Below are 24,357 nucleotides of genomic sequence, written 5' to 3' on the forward strand. Positions count from 1 at the left end.
GCTTTGGTCGGCAGAAGCTGCCACTACCATCGAGGCGATTCGACCGCTCCGGGTCCTGCGAGGTAGCGCGGATTGGTCGTTCTGCGCAGAAGCTAACCGCGCACTCTTGCGCCCTGCCATTTTGTAAGTGAGATGTAAGAACAGCTTTTAGTTCTTGGTCCCACGGATGGCGCCAATCTGTTAGACCTAAAATCGGTAACAGGTACAGCAGTGGCGTAAGAGCTGAGAGCGAGCGACGAGGGCGGTTGAATATGAGTCCTGCGGTGAGTGCTTAGTCCTGCACAAGGCAAGCGAGGTCAGAAGACCAGACCGGGTTTTACTCCGGACAGGCCCTTCGACACTCAAGTCAGTATGAGCAGGAGTGAAGGGGAGATGTCTTAAGAGTTTAGGGAGAAGGGATTTTCGCATTACCCATTAGTCTGAGCTTTAGTCCCCTATTTATAGGGAAAATCTGTTGAGGTGTCCTGGACAGGTGTCCAGGACAGGTGGCGGCCTGTGAGAGGCTGGATCTCACCTACTCTGAACAGGTGGCAGCCTGTGAGAGGCTGAGTCTCACCTACTCTGGGACAGGTGGCAGCCTGTGAGAGGCTGGGTCTCACCTACTTTGGGACAGGTGGCAGCCTGTGAGAGGCTGGATCTCACCAACTCTGAACAGGTGGCAGCCTGTGAGAGGCTGAGTCTCACCTACTCTGGGACAGGTGGCAGCCTGTGAGAGGCTGGTGTTTTCACACCCCATCACCACCCATGAATCAAATCTAATTATTCTTAACAATGAACGAGGAGATGGTGTGAAGTGGCTGAAAAATGAGGAAAACAAAAACTCTATTTTGCTCAGCTCATTTGAGTAGAGTTTTTCCACTTCTCAGTAGAGTTTTTCCACTTCTCACCCTCTCCTCACTCATGCCATCTCATTTTTCTCCCTCTCCCACCCTTCTTATCTCACTCTCGCCACTTGATAATTAAACTAATATTCCATAGAAAAAACTTTCATGGCTGCCAAACATGCCTTAAGCTTTTTTTCCGCCTAGTGATCGAAATAGACGGGGGAGGAGAAGAGAGTAAGGTGGTTCATTAAATGTCCAAGAAGCTCATCCTTAGTGCCTTAAGTCGCTCAGAGTCCGAATGCCTTTCCGTTATGAGTTTCTCCCAAGTAGGGGTGAAGTAAGGGAAGGCCGGGTAGTGGTGAGGCCAACCCTAGCCCAACCTGAGATACCATTCCCTCAACCCTAACCCTAACCCAGCCCACCTCTAAATCTCTCAACCCTAACCCAACCTGTCTAACCTGTTTCTAGATTGAGTCTGGGCTGAGTCGAGTTGGGTTCGGGTTAGCCTTGAGCAAAAGTAGAAAAAAATACAGAAAAATTATAAGCTTAAGATTTTAAAAAGGGAAATGATGTCAGCAGACTCAGCACTTAGCCTTTAAATACTAAACGACAAGATGCGTCGCTCATCTTTATCAAAACACGGTAGTGCTGAAATCATTTTCCCTTTTTAAAATATGATAAAATTAATTAAAGGATGGAGGTCGGGTTCGGTTGCCCAAGACCTCAAACCTAACCCTATTCGAAATTAAATTAGGTTGGCTCACTCTCTATTTGCAAATTGCAATCTTCGAGTTTCAGTGAAGATAAAAAAAGAATCAAATTTTTATTCATTTGTGTGTTCAAAGAGAATCAAAAGACTTGTTCATGGGTTTCCAACTTCGAGCAAGCACTGGAGCTCTAAGTCATTTGGGAGTAGGGGTGTAAACGAGCCGAGCCGAGCCGAGCTTGGCCAGGCTCGGCTCGGCTCGGCTCGTTAAGCTCAAAAGCTCGGCTCGGGCTCGGGCTCGGCTCGGCTCGGTCAGGCTCGGTCAGGCTCGCGAGCCTTACCGAGCTCGGGTTATATTATGTTCACACCCCTCATCTTCCCTGGACATCCCTATTAGTGTAATTAGACTACTTTTTTTATACTATGGGGGGTGGTCCTAGTAACAAATGAGGTTCCAAAAATGAAGTGACATATTTTGCCCCCCCCCCCCCCCCCCTTCACTCCCTGGACAACCCTTTTAATGCATAAATTAATATATAATATATATATTTAAATATATTAAATTCTTAACGAGCCGAGCCGAGCCGAGCCTGGCCTAAATTGGGCTCGGCTCGTTATGCTTAACAAGCCTGGAGAGCCAGCTCGGCTCAGCTCGTTAAGGATTCGAGCCGAGCTCGAGCGAGCCTCCGAGCCCGAGCCAAAATTGACACCCTTATTTGGGGGCTATTACATATCCTGTGAGCAAACCAAGGACAATGATTTACTCATAGTCGACTAAACATTGTAACTTATTTTTTGACATTTCAATCGTGTACAACTAGAGGACTCTTCGATTGACTGTCTGATTTAAAATGGATCCTGACCGGGACACAGGAAGTAGGATCCTAAGAACACTCCGAATCTGGGATTTGAATGGATCCGAGACATAGGTGGATCCTATAGGAAGTGGATCCGTTGACACCCGGAGGCGCATAGAGCCAATACCCGGACCGGAGGGTATTTTGGTAATTTAAGAAAACGATGCCCTTAACCCGTTTTGATGGGAGGCCGGACCGTACCATCTTTTGCAATCAGACGAGATAAAAGGGAGAGAGAGAGAGAGAGAGAGAGAGAGAGAGGAAAATGGGGTGGATTGGCGAGAGCTTGGACTCCATACGTTCCCTTCAGATTAGGCATGTTCTCACCCAGGCAGTCAGTCTAGGTATGCCCTTCATCTTCATCCCATTTCTTTTGTTTGTTCTTCATTTGATAATGTTTTTTTAGGAAGATGAAAGATCACAGTGATGATTTAGGCTTCTTTACTCTGTTGGAGTGTTAGACATGAGCTTCTTTATAGTTGTTTTCTGTGTGAGAGAATATAAGAAATGATGCAAGCATTAATGTGTTATGGTGGAATCTCATTTTGCTTCTTTTTTTCTTTTTTTTTTCCATGTTAGTGTTGGAAATTTGAAGCCCTAGCTTTTGATTTATATATTCTGATTGATGTAAGTGTCTGTATTTAATATAACTTAGATTTTATAAGATCATATGGGAATTCCACATTGGTACCTCTGATTCTGGTTGATTTTAGGGTTTTCTGTTTGTTGGATAAAGCCATATTTAATAGGAATACCCTTTTTGCAGTTTTACAGCTATTCTGTGACCCCTTTACAACATTTATTAAAGCCTAGCTATGGTAAATTACTATGGGAGTGCGCGTAGTTAGGTTTAGTGTCAACTAGTGAAATTTTCCTTTACATGCTCATAATTCCTATGATATGTGTAAATCAAAGAAAAAATCGATTAAAAGAGGTGATAAAAGAGAATAGGGAGAAAGAGATGTGCACAAGTGTGAGAGGGAGGGAGCTTGATGTAAAGAGAAGGGTTGACGTCCTCGTAGACTTAGCTTCCTGACCAAGAAATTTAATGACAAAATTACAAAAAAGCAGCCATCAAGATCTAACGGAGGAAGGAAATCAAAAACCTATAACTTGTTCGTTTTGCTATTAGCATATCTTCGTTAATGGAGGAAGGAAATTGGAAAATTACCTACACGATCTTGAATCTCGTCCACCATGTGCGGGAATCTCCAAGGATGAGTGTGGCTACCAAGCATCCACCCTATGATGTTTATGGACTCTCCCTCCACCAAAAAGGTAAGATACTCTCATCAGTTAGTCTAATTCCTCGAAGTACCACCCTTAATTCATCTTCATTAGAATCAGTAATCCCTATAGGTCCACAAAACATCCACTTCATACCGCCTGTTTCATCCCTAAGAACTTCTTCCCCAGCCGGTCCCGACTTACCCAAACTTGAGCCATCAAAATTTAGCTTAAACAACCCTGGGTTGGGACGAGTCCATCTGAGGCAAGGGATATATTTCTGCCCCCAATTAATGCAAATCTTTCTCCATCGCCGCCACATGTCAAAGCTGGAAGTTAATCTAAAGCAGGGAAGTGCCTTCACCCAAAATAGAGTGAACGATATAATTTTGTGAATGGAAAGAGTGAGCTTTTAGCAAAGCTGCGGGATATCCGATCATTTCTTTCCTTCCATATCACCCAAATGGTAGATAGCAAAACTACTTTTAAAGGATTTTCTTTTATCTTTTCCAAAGAGTCATGGTTCAGCATTCCAACAGACCGATGATACAAGAGAAGAAAATCCACCAAATTCCGAATCTCCTTAGGATGTGGTCCCAAACATCTCTAGCACTTTTACAATGGATGAAAATATGGACCACTGTCTCCCCTGCCGGTACACAGAGGGGACACTGGTCTATAATCAGCATCTTAAATAGAACAGGGCATCAGGTTTCCCCTTCGAGATCTTATTCAAATGGTCTATAATCAGCATCTCAAATGGTCCGCCATGTGAATCTTATTCTGGAAAGCTGTCCACCCAAAGGCATACACTTTATGAGGGGTAGGGTGTGCCACACACTGTCTAAGTGCGAAGGAAGAGCGCTATGTGCAAGTGGTGATAGAAAGACTTCACAGTAAAGACTCCGGAGGTATCCCAAATCCAAACCTTTCATCCTTCCCGTGCTTCTTGATGTAACAAGAATCCAAAATCTCCAAAAATCTGGCTACTCGATCGACTTCTCTATCAAAGAAGCTCCACTTGAACCCAACCTTCCAGGAAAGCCGACCCTCGTTCCACTGAAAGCAGTCTTGGACTAAAGCCTCCTTATCAATAGCTACCTCCATGAGGTCTGAAAACAGGTGGTTAATGACACTTCTTTGCACCAATGCCAAAACTTAATTCTGCTGCCTTTATAGACTTTGAATCTTATCCCCTTTTGAAAGAAGTGCTTATGTTATAAGGATGTCCCTCCATCCCGTTGTACCCTTGTTCCTGAAAAACAAGTAAAATTCAACTAATTACAAGTATATATTTAGAATGAGATTTACCATTCAACACACACACACACACATGTCAACGAGATACTTAGCAATTATTCATTTTCATTTTAGAAATTTAGAATAATGTGTATTTTCCAAATATATGGCCAACATTTTTGAGGTCGTCTATACTTGCATAGTTTTGAGATGGAATGATTTTGCTTTGGTGCATTTCTTGTTTAAAGCTTTGCTTTCCAGATATTAAACTTATTTTTCATACTTATTTTGCTTATTTATTTCAATATATTCTGTGAATTCTTTCATTTTTGATATTTTCCTTTCAAACCATATCTAGGTAAATAAGTCATTTTCTGTTCTGTCATGTGACTGGGCACATCTGCCTATTAAAATTTGCTCGTTCATGATTTGTTTCAGGTATGATTGTCACATCTGCACTGATAATATGGAAGGGATTAATGTGTATTACTGGGAGTGAATCACCTGTGGTCGTTGTTCTTTCTGGAAGCATGGAACCTGGCTTTAAGAGGGTGAGTTCATTTAGCAGAACAATTTGCAGGTGGTTTCATATTGAAGATTGTGTTTTGAAGCTAACTTAATTGCTCACCATAGGCCCTGATCGGGTACTTGAGTTATATAACTCTATCCTATTATAATTGAAATCGCAAGCTATTTATGTTTTAGCAGTGTTCTTATAACTATGGTAGTGGTATTGATCTATTTTATTGCACTTTAGCACTGATGGATAGGATTTCTTTGTAGAATAACCTTTCCTGGCAACATGAAAGAATTTTAGGGGGTGTTTGGATCTCGGGAAAAGAAATTTATGGAAAATAAAACTGTGCATGAAAAATAAATATTCCATGTAAAATATAATTCCAGGGTATCTTCGGTTTGCAATTTTCCTTTAAAACGAGGAAAAAATTTGATTTTGGGAAAAAAAAATCTATGGAGAATGAGTAAACTAAATGCTGGAAAACTCATTTTCCATGGAAAAAATTTCCTTATGGCTCCGTTTCTTTCGACGTAAAAATGGATGCAAATTTTGTTTTATGTTGGAAAAATGAACGTAAAACATATTTTACATCCATTTTTACGTCGAAAGCAACGGAGCCTAAATCTTTTTCCTACATCTAAACAGCCCCTTAAACTTTTAAAGTATCTTTAGACCAGTATTGCCAAGGTCATCATAATAGAGGGGAACTGCGAACCAAGTTCATGTCGACCGGTTCATTTTAGTTGAATGGCTTATTGGTTATCTTTTTTGGAGAACCAATCGAACCATATCTGTACTTGTTTGTGAATCCCATGTCCTTGAAATGCAAATTAGCTTTTCTTTGTTTGCTATCACGTTGTTGAGCTGAAAGAATCCCGTGGGTCTACCTGGGACCTATTTCCTTTATGTAGATTTTCAAAATGATAATGTTGTTGTTATTTGTTTAAGTTTGCTAAACTCCCTTCCCCAATACATCCTCTTTGCTCTATATTCCGATAAGTACTCTTTACTATATAGAAGATTCTTTGGATGAAAAAACCCCTCATTTAATACTGTCCCATGTAAACCTGTCCAAAAATAAAATTGTTGTTATTGCAACCATATTTGCTTTCTTTTTTTTCATTTGTGCTCTAGTAACATAGGGCTTTCACTCTCATGGACATTTGACTGAACAGTTGGCATGCCCAAAAGTGAGAGTGAAATGCCATATTCGCTAACCCACTGCAAAGAGAGTAAAAAAAGTCTAGAACGATAAAAAAAAATTGAAAAAAGTACAATATTTACTGAAAAATTCCATTCAATGTGATTGTAAATCAACACCAGAGCCCCTGAACCATCAAGAACTGATAAAAAAAACCATTTCAGCAAAATAAAAAGGCAATAAGAAACCTGAAAAAAAAATGGAAGGAAAGAGATCTATATTTGTAATTCATTGGTTATATGTTTTAATTTGAAGTGGTACTAGAAGTTGCGATCGGTTGTTTTAGTGTTGCCTTTTCGTTTCTTGATAGTAACATGGTCGTTTTTTGCTATTGCAGGGTGATATATTATTCTTGCACATGAGCAAAGATCCTATTCGTACTGGTGAAATTGTCGTATTTCACGTTGATGTATGTGTTCTTTGTTGTTATTTAATGTAATTACTTTGTTGTGAATGCCATTTGTTGTTCATAAACGATACCGATGGAGATTGCGGATTTTGTGCAATTTATATAATAATTTGTTTTCTGTTGCTTAAAAGAGGTACTTGCAACCTTATTTTCATCTGCTTCGCCGTTACAAGGTTGTAATGGTGAAGAAGCCACTTTGCTGATCATGCCTAGGATGTTGTAGGGTCTTTAGTAAATGTTGCTGGACGGATTTGCATTTGATGTGAAAGAACGTGAATGGGAGATGATATATTTGTAATGGAATACCTTTTTCATGAAGTTTTGTTATGGCTCATTTTGGAATTATGTGCCATGGGCTATTCAAACATGCTTAGAAAACAGTGCTGTAATATTATTTGACAGTGATCTACGTGAGAAACTATAAGGGTCCATTCCAATCAGCGTAAAAGAGTTGTAAAACAATCTTTTACAGTCGTTCGGGTTTTAAGGTCTGTTCCAGTAAATATAAAATCAGTTTTACATTGTAAAACTATTACAAAAATCTCTTGGTTTTACCGGGGAGGGCATAAAGTTATTTCCGACTTTTCGAACTGAATTTAATTCCAAAAGCCCTTTCGTGACTCATCCCTCTCACCGTTTCTTCCACGACTCTTTCCTCTTTGGTCTCCCATTTCCGCCTCTCTTTCTCAGGACGACTTCCTCTCCCCGGTTTGGATGTAGGTAGGGGTTTGTGCTAGAAAAACATATCTTTCTGGCTATGACGGTAGCTCTGATTTCCCTTCTTCCCTGTAAATTATTTGGTGTTAATACCTCTCTCTCTCTCACTCTCTCTCTCTCTCGTCCTATGCCACAACAGCTTCTCTAGTGAGCGAGGTATGGCGTCAACAACCTCTTCCTTACTGTGGAAGAGAGCACATCTACAAACACCATAGGGTCTTTCTTCTTTCCTTCTATTCTTGCCATAGGGAGGGCTTGCCGAAGAAGAGAGTAGAGACAGGAGGTGTCTATGTGAATGGTGGAGAGAGGATTTCGGTGTGGAGATCGGTGGTTTCAATGTGAATGGTGATGAAACTCCTGCAATGTGGATTACTGATAACACGACTCTTCTTGAGGTTTCTACAATGTAAGGAGATTGGCTGATGATGTAATGTTTGCACTCCTGAGGTTTTGATCGTTAATAACACAACTGTTCCCGGTAATGAGAATTCATGTTTTGCTTCATGTTTCTGTCCCAATAGTACCTTTTTTTTTATTTAGGGTTCTGTCTTCATGCTGCTAGGAGATTGTAGATGATTTTGGGGTTTCAATTTATTATACGTTTATTTTTTGGGTGGAATGGATCACTGTAATTTGAAAACTTTTCTGTGAAAAAAATTACCTTGTAAAAGCTTTACCTAGGAAATTGTTTTACTGTATTTTTATTGCTATTGGAACAGACCCTAAATGTTCATGTAATCCATGCGCACGTGTGGCTTGCGTACATATGCGTGTGTGGGTGTGTGTGTTTCTTTTTATCTATATATGTGGCACATGCTTACTCAATTGAGACCCACCAATGGATGTATGATGGGGGACCATCCAAGATGACATGAAGAATTAAGGAGTTGAGAAGATGGGATCCATCATGAGTATTAAAAGAGTTTTATTTAGTTTTTAGAGTGTTGCTTGAGTCTTTTTAAGTCATAGGGGAGTATTAGAGTCTTTTTACATCAAAATAGCTTAAGTTCTTTGAGTTATGGATGTTTTAAATAGGCCCCACACATTTATTACGGGAATTTAAGTGGGAGCAAGTCTTTAAGTCCTTAGAAAGTCGTATTTTAGTCCTTAGGGGGCTGGGTTTTATTTGTTTGATATAAATACTTTATATTGGATTTGTAAAAAAAAACACTACATTCATTTGCTATTTGATATTGAGAGCTTCTTGGAGAAAGACTTCTTCATCTTCTTCTTTGGTGAGATGCCAAGGATTCTTTCGTGAGATGCCAATGAAACTCATTGCATGAAGCCTTTAGATAAGTAGATTACCTCTTATTACTTGTCATTTATTGTTTCTACCTAGGAAGCACGGGTACTCTCCCGGGGCTCCCGTACCCGACATGTATGGGGTGCGGGTGTGTGTCGGATGCGTTTAGGGTGCGCACCCACGCGTACCTGACACCTCCTGCTTCTCTTACCTGGTGTAAATCCTTCCTGTGCTTTTTCTCTCTCCTCTCCTGTACTTAGTTGTTACATGTAAACCATTTAAGTAAATGTTTTTACTATTTGATTGTCCATTTACTTAAGATTTACATGTTGTTGCAAGAGCTTGAGAGAGAGAGAGAGAGAGAGAGAGAGAGAGAGAGAGAGAGAGAGAGAGAGAGAGAGAGAGAGATGTAAATAATGGAATACCCCCCATTTGGATTTATTAAAAATAGTTTTAAGACCCAAATCTAAAAGGAAAAAAAGTCAACTCTCTTGTTCTAGTTCAAAATCCGAAGAAAAAGGATCGGGTCAAAATTTTAACGTTCTAACTTCCAAACGGTTTCAAATTTTAAAAATTCATAAAATCTATCATGTCCAAACATTATTAAATCCCAAAACTCCGGTATAAAAAATCTCATAATTTGGTCTCTAAAAATAATTCATCTTGTCAGGCACTGGTCAACACATCGGTCAACAAATTGGCGACAAACTTTTTTTTCTAATGAATGATGTATTGATGCCTCATGTTACGAAATATGGAACTTAATCACTTATGAAATGAAGAGCAATATCAGAATTTTCCATTTTGGTGATGTTATTGTTATATGATTGCTCTCCAATTATTTTTTTAAAATTTTTATAAATATATAATAAAATATTAAAAAATATTATTATATTCGGCGTACCCGAACGTACGTACCCGCACCCAGTTTTTTTGGAAAATCATGTACCCATGTACCCGTGTCGTTTCGTACCCGCACCCCGTACCCGTAGCCGTGCTTCATAGGTTTCTACTATTCTCATCTCATCTTTTTTCCGTTTTTTCCCATAAACTACCTTCCCGGGAACCCCAGATCTCCACTAATATCACTCAAAAGCTCTCTTGCATTATTTTTTCACATATATTTTGCCTAAAAAGGTTTTAAATTTCAGTTTTGGTGTTGGTTTCGGCAACCAGCGAAATCGAAATATTTTGGTTTCCGTGAAAATTTTGGCCGAAATCATGTGAAATTTAGTTAAAAATTTTGGTATTTTTATAATTTGAGTGAAAATGTCAAATTTGGTGGAAATCTTTAAAATTTCGGTGGAAATCTTCTAAATATAAGTGGAAACCTCATAAATAAGCGTGATAAAATTTCGTTGTGACAGGGAAAAAATTCATAAGCATTTCTTTCTTTCTAGGATGGTAAAAATCTTTGTTCACTTAACAAGTGGTGTTATTGCAGAAAATGTTTAGTGCTTAGGGATATTTGCATTATTGTCATGGTAAAGGGCAATTTAGCCACTGTTAAGACGTAAGAACCTGTCTTTATTTTGTGATATTTATCGGGAGTGAAAGACAAAGTTCTTTAATGAGAGGAAAAGACGTAGATTGTGTGATATTTTGCGAATACATTTGATGTATAATACTGTAGAATTGAAGATTATAGTAGTTTTTGTTTTAATCTGCTCCAGTAGGCATGATCATTTTTTTTATAAGACTTTCATCTAGAAATTGACACCAATCTATTAGTTGTTTTCTTTCATCTGAACGCTGGTAATCTGGTATTCATCTTATATTCCTGAATGATGTTTATTTGATGCGAAATATAGGTTGATGTTTCTGCTTTTACTTTTTGGTTTTATTTGTGGCTGAGTGCTTGCTATTGTTTCCTGTTATTTATTTATTCCTTTTGTTTCTTATATACTTCCTGGAATTATCTTACAAACATTTGCTAATATCTTTTATCTACTTGTTTCAATTTTGATGCAGGGACGTGAAATTCCAATTGTCCATCGAGTAATTAAGGTAATTATTTTGGGCCTGCATTTTTTTATTCTTTCTTTGTTTGCAGACTAAGGCAACATAACCTCTGTTAGTATAGCTATATGCTTGATGAACATGAATTGTAGTGAGGATTATTCAGTTTTTTTGTTGGCTTTTCCCCCTTTACATTTTGATGTTTATGGTTTTGATAGACAATTATTTTGCTCATTTTGTTATTAAGCTGTTGGACACTTCATTGAAAGAAATTCTTAATGCTTGTATTTATCAAGGTCATGAAATGGTAGTATATTGAGACGGGTATTTATATGTCTACATTTATTATTATATGCACCAATCCTCCGTGTAGGATAATTTTAAGAAATATAATCAGCTCATTCATGTTATATCTGAAAATGCCTTGGTGAAATCTTGATGCTTGTATGTTTTTTGCAAGGGAAAAATAGAGATACACCCCTCAACTATGGCAAATTTTCACTTCTAACCCCGTGGTTTGGAAGTTACCAACGACACCCCCTCAACTTTCCATGGGTTTGTTAACGTGACGGAGTGGACGGAGAGGGGGAAATGACCGTTATGCCCTTACGTTATAAACCCAACAGAATTTGTTTTCGACATTTTTTCCTAATTTGACTCCTCTTCGGCAAAGCTAGGGTTTTCTCTGAACCTAGGGTTTGAAATTGACGAGGTGTTGGTCATCTTCAACCTTGGTCCATCTTGTCCAGCCGTTGGTCGTCTTCAACCTTGGTCGTCTTCAAGCTTTATGTTCTTCAACCACGACTGAGGCGAGCTTTTATAACTGATGTTTATGGTTTGGAACAAGGATTTATTGTGTAATGAGCAAAAATGGGAGCAACTAATAGGGGTTTCAAACTATGTTTTATTTGTAATGAGCAAACATGATTTCAAAGAACCTCCCCACGTGTTCCCTGTGTATAATGTGGTTTTCTTTTAGGGTTTTTTTACTAGAGAAGAAATAATAAGGGCTTTATATTAAAATAATAGGGTTTTATACTAAAATAATTGGAGCTTTATACTATATTATCGTCTTTGCACAGAAACCCTATTAGTTTAGGTTTTTTTTTAATCTGTCAATTTTTTACTCTTTGAATATGGGGTTTTTTTTGTGGCAATGTGGTTGGGGGTTCATTTTCTGTGATATCTTTTTCCAATTTTCCTTGTGTGCAATTATTTTAGGATTTTGTTTGGAATCTGTCTATTTTTTACTCTTGAAATGTGGGGTTTTTTTAGTAGCAATGTGGTGGGCTTCGTTGTCTGTGATGTCTTATTCCAATTTATGTTGCAAATGGGAGACATGTGGTCCCCCTTTGCAAACATAAATTGGAAAAAGAAACTTCCTCATTGCAGTACATATTGGAATGTGGTGGGGTTCGTTGTCTGTGATGTCTTTTTCCAATTTATGTTCGCAAAAATATTGTCTAAAATATTGGAATTGGTAACTTCTCCGTGCAGAACATACCAATTGCAACTGGCCTATTTATGGTCCCAAACATTGTGTCTATATGCTAACTTTGTTTGTAGTTTCCTCTTACAGTGATGGCCTCCGACTATTTTACCTTTGAGGTCCATCATGGTGGACAATTCGACACTAATAGTAAGGTATATAAAGGTGATAAGGTGAACCACATTGATGATGTTGACTCAGATAAACTATATTTGTTTGAAATGCAAGACATGTTGATAGAGGTAGTTGGCATTCCCATCCACTTGTTCATTTACCATAAGTTGCAAGAGAGGGGTAAGAAAGGTGGCTTCCGAAAGATAGAAACTGACATGGATGTGTTGGAAATGGTGGACATTCACCGAGGGAAGACTTTGATTCATATTTATGTTGCCACTCCCCCTTTGCCAGTAGATGAGGACAAGAGGAGCCCCCCATTCCACCAAATGAAGGATGTGATGGTGTGGACCAAAATACAGTGGAGACTCCCATTCCACCAAATGAAGGATGTGAGGGTTTGGGTAGACAAGTGGAGACTTCTATTCAAACAAATGAAGGTTCTGATGGTTTGGGTAGACAAGTGGAGACCCCCATTCCAACAGCTGATGGTGGTGAAGGTATTGATGTACAAGTGGATGAAGAGGTAGATGAAGGTTGTGAAGGTTTGGAGGGAGATGGAGTTTATTATGGTTTGGAGGGATCTTATCAAAATTATGGTCAGAAGGGAGGTGAAGAAAGTAATGGTTTGGAGGGTCATGAACTAACTGATGATGGCAGTGAAAGTGATGATAGTAGTGATGGTGATTAGTATGTCTCTAGAAGATATGCCAGCAGTGGCAGTAGTAGTTGGGACATGTATTATGTTGATGATGCGGATGATTTTTACGGGGGAGCACACAGTGTTGCTGAAGGAAGGGATGTAGCTGATGAGGTTGTACCTGAAGCAGTTGAGGAGGAGGTTATACATGAAGATCCTCTCAGGTTTAATGCACATGAGGAAGATGAAGACTTGAGAATTCCTAGAGGTTCTCCTGATGAGGGAGATGAATCCATAAGAGAGTTCAATGAGCTTGTGGACATGCAGCACCCAGTTCTAGTTGTGGGGATGGTTTTTAGTTCACCTCAAGTGCTTATAGCAGCTTTGAAGGAGTGGGCCATACAACATGGGTTCGACTACATATTCAAGAAGAATGAGAGTGAAAGAGTGACTGCCGTTTGCAAGAAAGGTTGTGGGTGGAGGATACATGCCACTCCTATGCAGAGGGATGATGGTTTCCAAATTAAAAGTTTCAATCCAAAGCATACATGCACAAGAACATATATAAACCACCAAGTTACTTCATCTTTGGCTTTCTTGAAAGTATATGGAGAAGATAAGAGATGACCCACATTGGAAAGTATCTAATTTCCAAAAGAGTGTGAGAAGAGACTTCAATGTGGATGTTACGAAAGCTAAGATATACAGGGCAAAGAGGAAATCTATTGAAAGCATTGAGGGTGGTTATATGGAACAGTATGCAAGAATGTGGGATTATTGTGACCTTGTAAGGGCTAAAAATCCCTGAAGTTGTTTGAAGCTTAAGGCGGATAGGCCATCTTTAGACGTGTTGCCTACCTTTCACAGACTCTATGTCAGTCTACATGCGACGATGACGAGTTTCTTAGCTAGTTGTAGACCTTTCATAGGTCTAGATGGCTTCCATTTAAAAGGTCCTTGTGGTGGTCAAATCTTAAGTGCAGTTGGCAAAGATCTTAAGTACAGGTTTCTTAAAAGGTCCTTGTGATGACCAAATGTTTCCTATTGCCTATGCTGAAGCCGCAGAACTAAAGGAGTCATGGACTTGGTTTTTGACGACAGTACTAAATGACATTGGTTCAATTGAGAGTCATGGTTGGACTTTCATATCTGACAGACATAAGGTACAAACCAAAGTATAATATACACTGCTTTTCTAAGGTGTTTTTTACTTATGTCATCCTACTAAACTGACATAACATGTTCGCCTTTTGGACAGCGACTAGTTGAAACATTTGAAGATATCTTGCCTGATGCAGACTGATCCAAAATTGTATTTTTGGATATCTGTTGCGATTATTGATTGGCAAATCAAAGAGGAAAAGAAGTAGTTCTCGGATTTAGGCAGCTCCACAACATGTTAACAAAAACTACATGAATAAAAAAAAAAGAACAAGGAGATCAGCAAGCAACTCATGAAATTGGAATTTCTAGAATGTGGACTGCCCTCTCCTTCTCCAGCAAAGCTTAAGAAAACAATTCCAAAAGACCCATCGGTCATGGGAACTCTTGCCCAATTTACATAAATTTCTTAAAGATAAGAACAAACTCTCCAAAAACCAAATTAAGAAACCTATCCTATGTAGGCATATGTGTGTGGCATCAAATAAGAGTAGTACCCATGTCTTGGAGAATCCTTGTTACAAGGGAAGTTGGAGATATTGATTATCTCAATAGTTCCAGATCATGAGGAATCCTCTAGGCTCCTTGTTGATGATAGTCATCCCCAAGTGATCGAGTGGATAAATTCTCTCTAAATTCACGCCTCGTCATCACAGCCAAAAAGACATATGGACTTCCTCTGGTTAGCATGTGTGGCCCCTTCCAATCGGGCCTACGCTTAGCCACGATCCACCTGGATCATGGCTCCCCCTTTTAGGGGATTTTGCTCCTGCAAAATCAACAGTTGAGATGAGAGGAAGGCCATTGGCCCCCATCTCTACATGTCCATCGTTCTTGGTTCAGCTTGGGTCTACTCTTTTCAATTGAATGATGGTCAACCTGGCCTTGCTTGGGTTCCGGCATGGGTCGTTTAAGGCTTCTTCCTTGTCTCGGTCGACGAGCTTTCTGAGTATGTCTCCGTTTCTTCTGTTTATGACCTCTTTTTGATTGGATGCTAAGAAGCACGGGTACTCTCTGGAGGCCCACGTACCAATGTCGGGTGCGGGTGCTCTTGGGTACTCTTTGGGTGCGTACCGGGTACGCACCCGGGTTTGTGTACGTATCGGGTGACACCCGGTTCAAAGTAAATCGAAAATTACAGATTTACAATAGAGGGGTTGTCCCAATTAACAAAAGGGGGGTTGAATATATCAAAACATTTATAATATATATATATATATATATATATATATATATGAGGAAACTGTTAAGCTCACCAAACTTATGGTGAGCTAGCTTGCCCAATCACATGGGTCCCATATTTTGGGGAGTGATCCAAACCATTCATTTGCAAGGCCTTATCATAGATAGGGTGTGTCTGTCCATTTTTGTCCTCCACAAATGGAGGGGTTAGGATGATCCTATGGAGCTGATTTTTGGTACACCCCCCATCTATGTAAGGGACTTTCAAATGAATGGTTTGGATCATCCTAACAAAGTGGGCCCCCATGTGATTGGGCAAGCTAGCTCACCATAAGTTTGGTGAGCTTAAGCTCACCAACAGTTTCCTCATATATATATATATATATATATATATATATCCCATAATTAAAAACCTAACAACTTAGAAGTAATATTAGATTTTGGTGATGTTATTATTATTTGATCGTTCTCCAATTAAATTGTTTGAATTCTTTAACAAAATATTTATTTTTTTATTTTTATAAATATATAATAAAATATAAAAATATATTATATTCAGCGTACCCCAACGTACTCGTATCCTATTTTTTTTTTAAAATCACGTACCCGTATCGTGTCGTACCCGCACCCCGTACCCGTACCCGTGCTTCATTGGTTGGGTCTTTGGTGTGTCCGTTATTTGCGAACTACTAGACTTTGGCCCTATCATGAGTGTCACAAATTTGCCACTAGCATTCACCAATCGTTTGGCTTGAGTGGCGGAGATGAGTGATTTGGCACCTTCTATTGGTTGATTCGCCTTGATGATGTAATCTTTCCCATCCTTGACTAGCCGATACTTTCTTTCTTTACGGTAGAAAATAGCATCGCGGTCCCATAGATACGGACTACCAAGAATTACTTGGCAAACATCTAACGGTACCACCTCACAGGTGACTTCGTCAACATACTTGTTGGCAATGGCGAACTTGAACGTACATTGACGTGTAATCTTTCTTTCCACGTCTTTTTGGATCCATCCAAGTGGATATGGCCGTGGATGTGGACTGATCGTCAATCCCATCTTGGCGACTAGTCTTTCGGAGATTAAATTCTTCTGGCTGCCTGGATCGATGATCGCACAACCAAGTTTTGTTTGACTTGGATCCGAACGTGGAAAAGCTCCTTACGTTCGTCTTGAATTGAAGGTGTACAGATCTGGTCATGAGTGTCAGCTTCTCATCTACGGCTGTCATCTTCTGGAGTTCCTCGGCTTCTACAGCATGCAAAGTAGCCTTAGATTCTTCCTCCGTGTTTGTATTTCGGGATCTCATTGGTCGTAGTTCAGAATGTAATATCCAACACTCCTCGCTTGTGTACTCTGGTCGTTTGCAATGATCACACCACGCCTTACGAACTGTATTGGTGTACTTGCTCGGTTTTGGATCGGACTTGGATTCTTTCTTGCGAGTTGAATGTCTGCGAGACTGGATCTCCTTTTTCCTCCTCTCGGTCACTCGACCTCCACCTCTTTCCCACGGGTGGCGAGTTCAGCATTCGGTTGCGAGGTTGATGCCTCCTTGGCAGACATCAGTTGCGACTTCATCGACATGATGGTCGCCATCTGGCTCTCGATCTGTGAAAGTCTTTGATCTACTTCATGATCTTCCACGGTTTCTCTTTGCTCAATGGTTACGGGTACTAGGCCTTCTTCTTCATGTGGTTGTTGTCGCAAAGCGCGGGCGTTCACCATTGTTTTGCGGTCCCTGGACGATGGCGGAACCGGAGCTCTAATACCACTTGATCCAAAATTGTATTTTTGGATATCTGTTGCTATTATTGATTGGCAAATCATAGAGGAAAAGCAGTTCTCGGATTTAGGCAGCTCCACAACATATTAACAAAACTATATGAATAAAAAAAATACAGAACAAGGAGATCAGCAAGCAACTCATGAAATTGGAATTTTTAGAATGTGGACTGCCCTGCTTCTCCAGCAAAGCTTAAGAAAACAATTCCAAAAGACCCATCGGTCATGGGAACTCTTGCCCAGTTTACATAAATTTCTAAAAGATAAAAACAAACTCTCCAAAAACCAAATTAAGAAACATATCCTATGTAGGCATCTGTGTGGCATCAAATAAGAGAAGTACCCTTGTCTTGGAGACTCCTTGTTACAAGGGAAGTTGGAGATATTGCTTATCTCAATAGTTCCGGATCATGAGGAATCCTCTAGGCTTCTTGTTGATGATAGTCATCCCCAAGTGATCGAGTGGAGAAATTCTCTCTAAATTCACACCTCGTCATCACAGCCAAAAAGACATACGGACTTCCTCTAGTTAGCATGTGTGGCACTTCCAATCGGGCCTACGCTTAGCCACGATCCACCTGGATCATCATAAGTATTGTGCGAGGTATTTGTATGCTAATTTCAAGGCGGAGTATAAAGGGAAGCTCCTCAAAGACACTATGTGGGCAGCAGCCTATGCTTCCACTGCCATTGAATTTGGAAGGCATATGGCTGCACTGGAGAAGCTGGATAAGAATGCATATTGATATCTTAAGAAGATAAATCCAACATTGTGGTCGAGATCCGCATTCAGTCCTAGGTCCAAGTGCAGTCTCTCAGTGAACAATCTGTCTGAGACTTTCAATTCATTCATTCTCCCTGCTAGAGATAAGCCGATTTTGACAATGTTGGAAACAATAAGAAGATTGCTTATGGGGAGGTTTCAAAAGCAACGATCAGAGATGGAGAAGTACCAGAGTCCCATATGCCCTAAAATTGATGAGAAGTTAGAAAAGACAAAGTTGTTAGCTTGTGAATGCCATGTGGAGTGGTCACGGGCAGGGGAGTACGAGGGTGAGAAGTTTGGAAAACAATATGTGGTGAATTTAGACCAACAGTCTTGTGGTTGTCGAAATTGGGATTTAACGAGTATCCCATGCACCCCACGCAATAGCTGCTATATGCGTACGCTTACTATCATCGAGATGCCTTCCAGAAAAGTTATAGAGAGCTCATTCACCCCATGCCTAGCATAGAACAATGGCCTCGAGCAGGCATGGATCCTGTACAAACCTCCCCCCCTTCCCCTCCAGTGGGAAGGCCTCCAGGAAGGCCAAAGAAGTTGAGTAATAGAGATGAGCCTCGAAGACCTTCCAATCCTTTTAAGTTGAGTAGAAAGCATCTGTCTCCGAAGTGCAATAAGTGTGGCCAATTTGGCCACAACACACGTACTTGCAAATGGCCAATCAAGGGGAGAGAAAAGGCTGCTTCTAAATGAACATTTAGATCAAAGGAGCAGTCGGGGAGGGGTGGAGCAACTGCTGCAAGAGTTGAGGGAAACATCAGATCAAAAGAACCCATTAGGAGGGGTGGAGCTCCATCATCTGGTGGCAGAGGCAAAGGAGTGACAGGTAATTCACTATTCATGTGATACCTTCACCATGTACTTCATAGTTAACCTTTTTGTGAAGCACCTTGTGTGATTGCTTTTCTGATACTTCGTGTTAATGGGATATGCAAGATATAGTGGTTAGTGGAGGAAGAGGAGCTCTGAATACATAAAGAAGCCATTGTTCACTATATCTGTCAAAGGCTTCCTTCGGTGAATGTCTATCATTTTCAACACATCCTTGTCGGTTCTTATCTTTCGGAAGCCACATTTCTTACGCCTCCCTTGCACCTTATGGTAAATGAACAAGTGGATAGGAATGCCAACTACCTCTATCAACATGTCTTGCATCTCAAACAAAGATAGTTTATCTGGGTCAACATCATCACTGTGGTTCACCTTACCACCTTTATATACCTTACGATCAGTGTCGAATTGTCCACCATGATGGCCATCAAACGTAAAATAGTCGGAGGCCATCACTGTAAGTGGAAACTACAAACAAAGTTAGCATATAGGCACAATGCTTGGGAGCACAAATAGGCCTATTCTATACAGCATAGTTACCAAATCAACATTTTAAAAAGGTTGCAATATGTACTGCAATGGAGAAGTTTCTTTTTCCAATTTATGTTTGCAAAGGGGGACCACATGTCCCCGATTTGCAAACATAAATTGGAATAAGACATCACAAACAACGAACCCCACCAATATTGCGCTACTAAAAAACCTCACATTCCAATAGTAAAAAATAGACAAATTCCATAAAAAAATCCTAAAATAATTGCAAACAAGGAAAATTGGAAAAACACATCACAGAAAACGAACCCCCAACCACATTGCTACAAAAAAAACCCCACATTCGAAGAGTACAAAATTGACAGATTCAAAAAAAAAGAAAAAAAAGAAAGTAATAGGGTTTCTGTGCAAAGAAGATAATATTGTATAAAGCCCCTATTATTGTAGTATAAAAACCCTATTATTTTAGTATAAAGCCCCTATTATTTCTTTTCTAGTAAAAAAATCTTAAAAGAAAACCACATTATACACGGGGAACAAGTGGGGAGGTTCTTTGAAATCATGTTTGCTCATTACACATATAAAACGTAGTTTGAAACCCTATTAATTCCTCCCATATTTGCTCATGACACAGATAAATCCTTGTTCCAACCATAAACATCAGTTATAAAAGCTCACCTTAGTCGTGGTTGAAGAACAGAAAGCTTGAAGACGACCAAGGTTGAAGACAACCAACAGCTGGACTAGATGGACCGAGGTTGAAGATGACCAACGCCTCGTCAATTTCAAACCCTAGGTTCAGAGAAAAACCCTAGCTTCGCCGAAGAGGAGTGAAATTAGGAAAAAATGTCGAAAACAAAGTTCTGTTGGGTTTATAACGTAAGGGCATAACTGTCATTTACCCCTTTCTGTCCACTCCGTCACGTTAAAAAGTCCACAGAAAGTTGAGGGGGTGTCGTTGGTAACTTCCAAACCACGGGGTTAGAAGTGGAAATTGGCCATAGTTGAGGGGGTGTATCTGTATTTTTTCCTTTATTTTTTGTTAATTTATATTTTTTTAAATAATTTTTTGAATATATTTTTTAAATAATTTTATTTTTAGCCTTTTTTTCCCAAACCCGAAAAAATGAAAAAAATTTAATATTTCCCGAGATTTTCCCTTGCCGAGAAATTCCTGAAAATGATATTTGTGACTTAGCTTTGCGCCACTATCTGTCACTTCTTCCAGTAATGTGGATGCTCTTCTTTGTTATTTTCCTCAAGGACCACTATTGTTGGACACTTTGATGTTAATAGTAAACCAATACAACTTGTATTGGTCTCCTAATAATCTATAAATTTTTGTTGTAGGTTCATGAACGACAAGATACTGGAGAGGTTGATGTTCTGACAAAAGGTATTAAATATTTAAATCAAGATTTTTAGATGTTAGAAAGTTTTGGTACCAAGGAACTGTTATAATAATGTGTGATATCAACCAATAAATTGTAAATTGTATTATATTATCCTTGATAATCTTACCAATGGAAATCATTTGCATTTTGTCCAAGAATATTTATACTTTAATAAAGGATTGAAATCTTTTTTCATTAAAAAAAGGGATGAAATGTCTTTTCCATTTGATGCTTGTAAACCAAAATTTCCCACAACCCTGCATATTTAATTAGTGCTTATGTCTTTGCTTCTCAGATTTGAGTTTTTATCTTGAAGCAGTGAAAATTTTACTGATGTAGTGCTATACTCCGTCTCTTTATGGCCTTTCCTTTTCAGGGGATAACAATTTCGGAGATGACAGGCTTTTGTATGCTCATGGTCAGCTCTGGCTTCAGCAGCATCATATCATGGGGAGGGCTGTAGGGTAATATCTTGAGCATCCAGCTTTAATTTTGTATTGATATTAGAAATAGTCATTTGTGAGGACTAATCACTTTCCCATTATCCATCATTTGATGGGCTGGCTATGCATTTGGTCTCCTTGTCTTAATGTTCTGTATTCGGAATTCTTTTACAGGTTTCTGCCGTATGTTGGCTGGGTTACAATTATTATGACTGAAAAGCCTATTATCAAGGTCTGCTTTCTCTATAAAATTTAACTTTTGGTGATAACAAAGAATGGGAAAAAATCCTAATCATGCCTCTTTGAAATGGTGACTCCCTTACACCATTGGAAAGGTGCCTGATTGTCCACTATGTCACAAATATCTGTTATTTTCAAAATATAGCGATTTCATCGTGATATTTTGATAAAACAACAAAATCCCAAAATAATCCCGGGTATCTAAAAAATATAGCGATATTTTCATTTACCGCGATGATGTCACAATATTTTATATTTTATATATTTTTAAATAATTTTCTTTTATCATTTTCCCCCGATATAAACCCAAAAACATAAAAATAAAAATAATATATCCTGCGATTTTCCCTTGCCGAGAAATTCCCGAGATCGATATTTGTGACATTGGTTGTCCATACCTAAAATTCCACCCCATGACAAAATTGGGAAAGATTTGAATTGAATGATGCAACTCATTCGCCTGGATTTGTCAAATGTGAAAGCAGTGCAGTTGCTACTCAACAGATTAGAATACAAAGACGGCTTTGGTTGAATGTCAAACCACCATTCTTTTCACTTCTATGGAAAGGTAGAGGCTTTGTTGCACAAATTCTCTACTCTTGTAGAAAATGCTCGGATGCCAATTCATATGAAATAGAAAGTGTTTTTAATTTTTCCGACATCTTGCGAGTAACTATATTAAAAAAAAAAATCAGTACAATCATTGCGGAGTCACATTGTCAGCGTAGATATTTGTCACGACCTTACATACAAGTTCTTTTTTCTGTTTGTTCAATAACAAAAGGCATAAAAGGTAAACTTGTAAATCTAGATTATAATGGTTGCCTTTCTTTCTTGCAGTATTTGCTTATCGGCGCCTTAGGGTTGTTGGTCATAACATCAAAGGAGTAGAAATGTGTCCAATTCTCAAGGTGTGCTTAACGACCCCCGAATCTTTTATTTCAGGGACCAACATTATTTCTTCTGCAAGTAATCCGTATTATTTATTCTGCCATTGTACATTAAATGAAAATGCTAGCTTCGAAAAATAAAAATTTAGTTCAATATTTTCAATGGTTGTGCCCTCACTTTTTGTCTCTTGCTCCAACTTCTCAGCTTTTCTCTTTAGGGCGATGATATTTTCACCCCCCACCCTGCAGTAGGCATGCGCCCCCCTTATAACGTGGTGTGACGTCAAAAAGCGTTAAAGTTGCCCACTGTTCACGTCAAATCAGGTTACAAGGGGGGCTCATGCGTAATGCAAGGGGAGTGCAGATATCATTTCCCTCTCTTTATCATTTACAGAGTTATCCTGATCTGTGTAAGCTTAACTTGTCTGTTCTGCTCTGTTGTCCAGGTAATTTTGTGGGTGGTTAAACAATTGACTTTATGCGGCAAGAGAAGCAATCACTCTCTCCATTTTCCATATACTTAGGTATCTAGCTGCATGTCCTATAAGCCTATCAACTGTGGCCTATGAAAATTTATACCCAAACATTTCTTCATGGATTAGCCATTTTCATAGAGATTAATCATGGAAGTTAAAAGTCGTCACCCACTTATTGTAGTGTCATTGGTGTTGTGATTCAGGTCTTTGGTCATAATCTATGCTTCTTGAGGCATTTAGGTCTTTAGGTGCTCTATTGTAAGTTTCCAGACTCAAAATCAGATTACATGAAGTGGGGATTGCAAGACATCATATGCATTAAAATATCCTGAATCAATTGAATTCTTGATCATACTACATTCAGTATCTGGAAATCCATGTTACAAAACAGGTTTGAACCCTATCATGTTATGATTTATTGTCTTGAATTTGAATGTGTGTTGCGTAGCGTAGCCAAGCACTAACTAATTCATGTTTGCATAGTTTGATTTGCTGTGCTAATTTATGGAGAACCCAAATACCCTAACCAAAGCGCAGCCAAACACATTTATGAAACTCTTGCTTTAGCTCTGTCATGGAAAAATATGGGTGGATAGTAGCAAGCGGAGGTCACTTGTTGAATGATCCAAACCATTGTTCTGCTTGGTCTTGTTATGGGGAGCTATGCGCCATTTCGGGGGTACATTTGCATGGTAAGTTCTAACGACCTCCAATAGTAGAAAAAAGTACTTAAAGAACGCTCCCACTGAATCTAAATTATTTTTAGTCCTCCGTTTCCCATTCATGCTCTTTTTATTGTGTCTCTATTTAAAGGCTGCAAAATAGAGGGTTGGGATTGCCCGATGGGAGATAAGTTGGCGGTGCATGACCCCACCTGTAGCAAGACCTAGCAGATGAAATTGAAATGGGGTTAATAAAATGGCCAAAATAACCCTAGTTCATTTTTACTTTTTGCATATTAAGTTCTAAATTTTAAAATTTTGTTTCGGCCGAGACCGGTTTCCAAGGGATTTTGCCCAAATTTTGTTCTCACGCTTATTTACAAGATTTCCACCAAAATTTTAAAGATGTCCGCCGAAATTTTAGACATTTCTACCAAAAATTTCAAAAATACCAAAATTTTTAAGCCGAATTTAACATTATTTCAGCCAAAATTAACACTGAAATTGAAATATTTCGATTTTGATGGTGACAGAAACCTACACTGAAATTGAAATTTAAAACCTTGGTTCTAACCATAGTTAGCAAAACTCCGTGTTTTATTGTTGTGCCGTTTAAAACTTTCACAACGAATAAAACTCCATTTTTTTTAGGCAAACGTTTTAAACAAGTTTAAAATGCGTTTTAAATATTTTAAACACATTTTTTTGGGCCAAATTTCTAATTTTACCCCCATCATATTTTGTAAATGATAAAATTCTAAACTCAGTTTCTTGTGTTTCCGTTTTTTTGAACCAATACCGTATTAAACTCGAATTTTTGCCGTCTCCTTTTTTAGGCGAATCACGTTTTGCTAACTATGGTTCTAAC

At 39.0% G+C, this 24,357-nt stretch overlaps 1 protein-coding gene across 2 annotated transcripts; it reads left to right on the forward strand.

Moving 5' to 3' along the window:
- The first annotated feature begins 2,639 nt into the window (after positions 1 to 2,639).
- On the forward strand, positions 2,640 to 23,255 carry LOC143854912 (uncharacterized). Of its 2 annotated transcripts, XR_013237624.1 has the most exons (10): positions 2,640 to 2,731; positions 5,292 to 5,404; positions 6,909 to 6,980; positions 10,915 to 10,950; positions 20,735 to 20,780; positions 21,155 to 21,242; positions 21,396 to 21,453; positions 22,302 to 22,372; positions 22,798 to 22,875; positions 23,031 to 23,255. XR_013237624.1 is itself a non-coding variant. In XM_077365047.1 (9 exons), exons 1-8 carry the CDS (start codon positions 2,653 to 2,655, stop codon positions 22,350 to 22,352), a joined length of 543 nt encoding a protein of 180 aa, XP_077221162.1. In that variant the 5' UTR covers positions 2,640 to 2,652; the 3' UTR covers positions 22,353 to 22,372; positions 22,798 to 23,255. The 2 variants fall into 2 exon arrangements, 1 of the variants encoding a protein (XP_077221162.1); XM_077365047.1 differs by having other exon boundaries at positions 22,798 to 23,255.
- Positions 23,256 to 24,357: the final 1,102 nt, after the last annotated feature.

The sequence above is a fragment of the Tasmannia lanceolata genome, unplaced genomic scaffold (assembly GCF_043159265.1).
Source record: "Tasmannia lanceolata isolate RefF3 unplaced genomic scaffold, GAP_Taslan_0.1 ptg000020l, whole genome shotgun sequence".
In the NCBI taxonomy this organism is placed as follows: domain Eukaryota; kingdom Viridiplantae; phylum Streptophyta; class Magnoliopsida; order Canellales; family Winteraceae; genus Tasmannia; species Tasmannia lanceolata.

Coding starts and splice junctions, on each gene's coding strand:
- LOC143854912 (XM_077365047.1), top strand. CDS start 2,653: ATGGGGTGGATTGGCGAGAGCTTGGACTCCATACGTTCCCTTCAGATT. Junction 5,405..6,908: donor TGGAACCTGGCTTTAAGAGG/GTGAGTTCATTT, acceptor TTGCTATTGCAG/GGTGATATATTATTCTTGCA. Junction 20,781..21,154: donor GGTTGATGTTCTGACAAAAG/GTATTAAATATT, acceptor TTTCCTTTTCAG/GGGATAACAATTTCGGAGAT.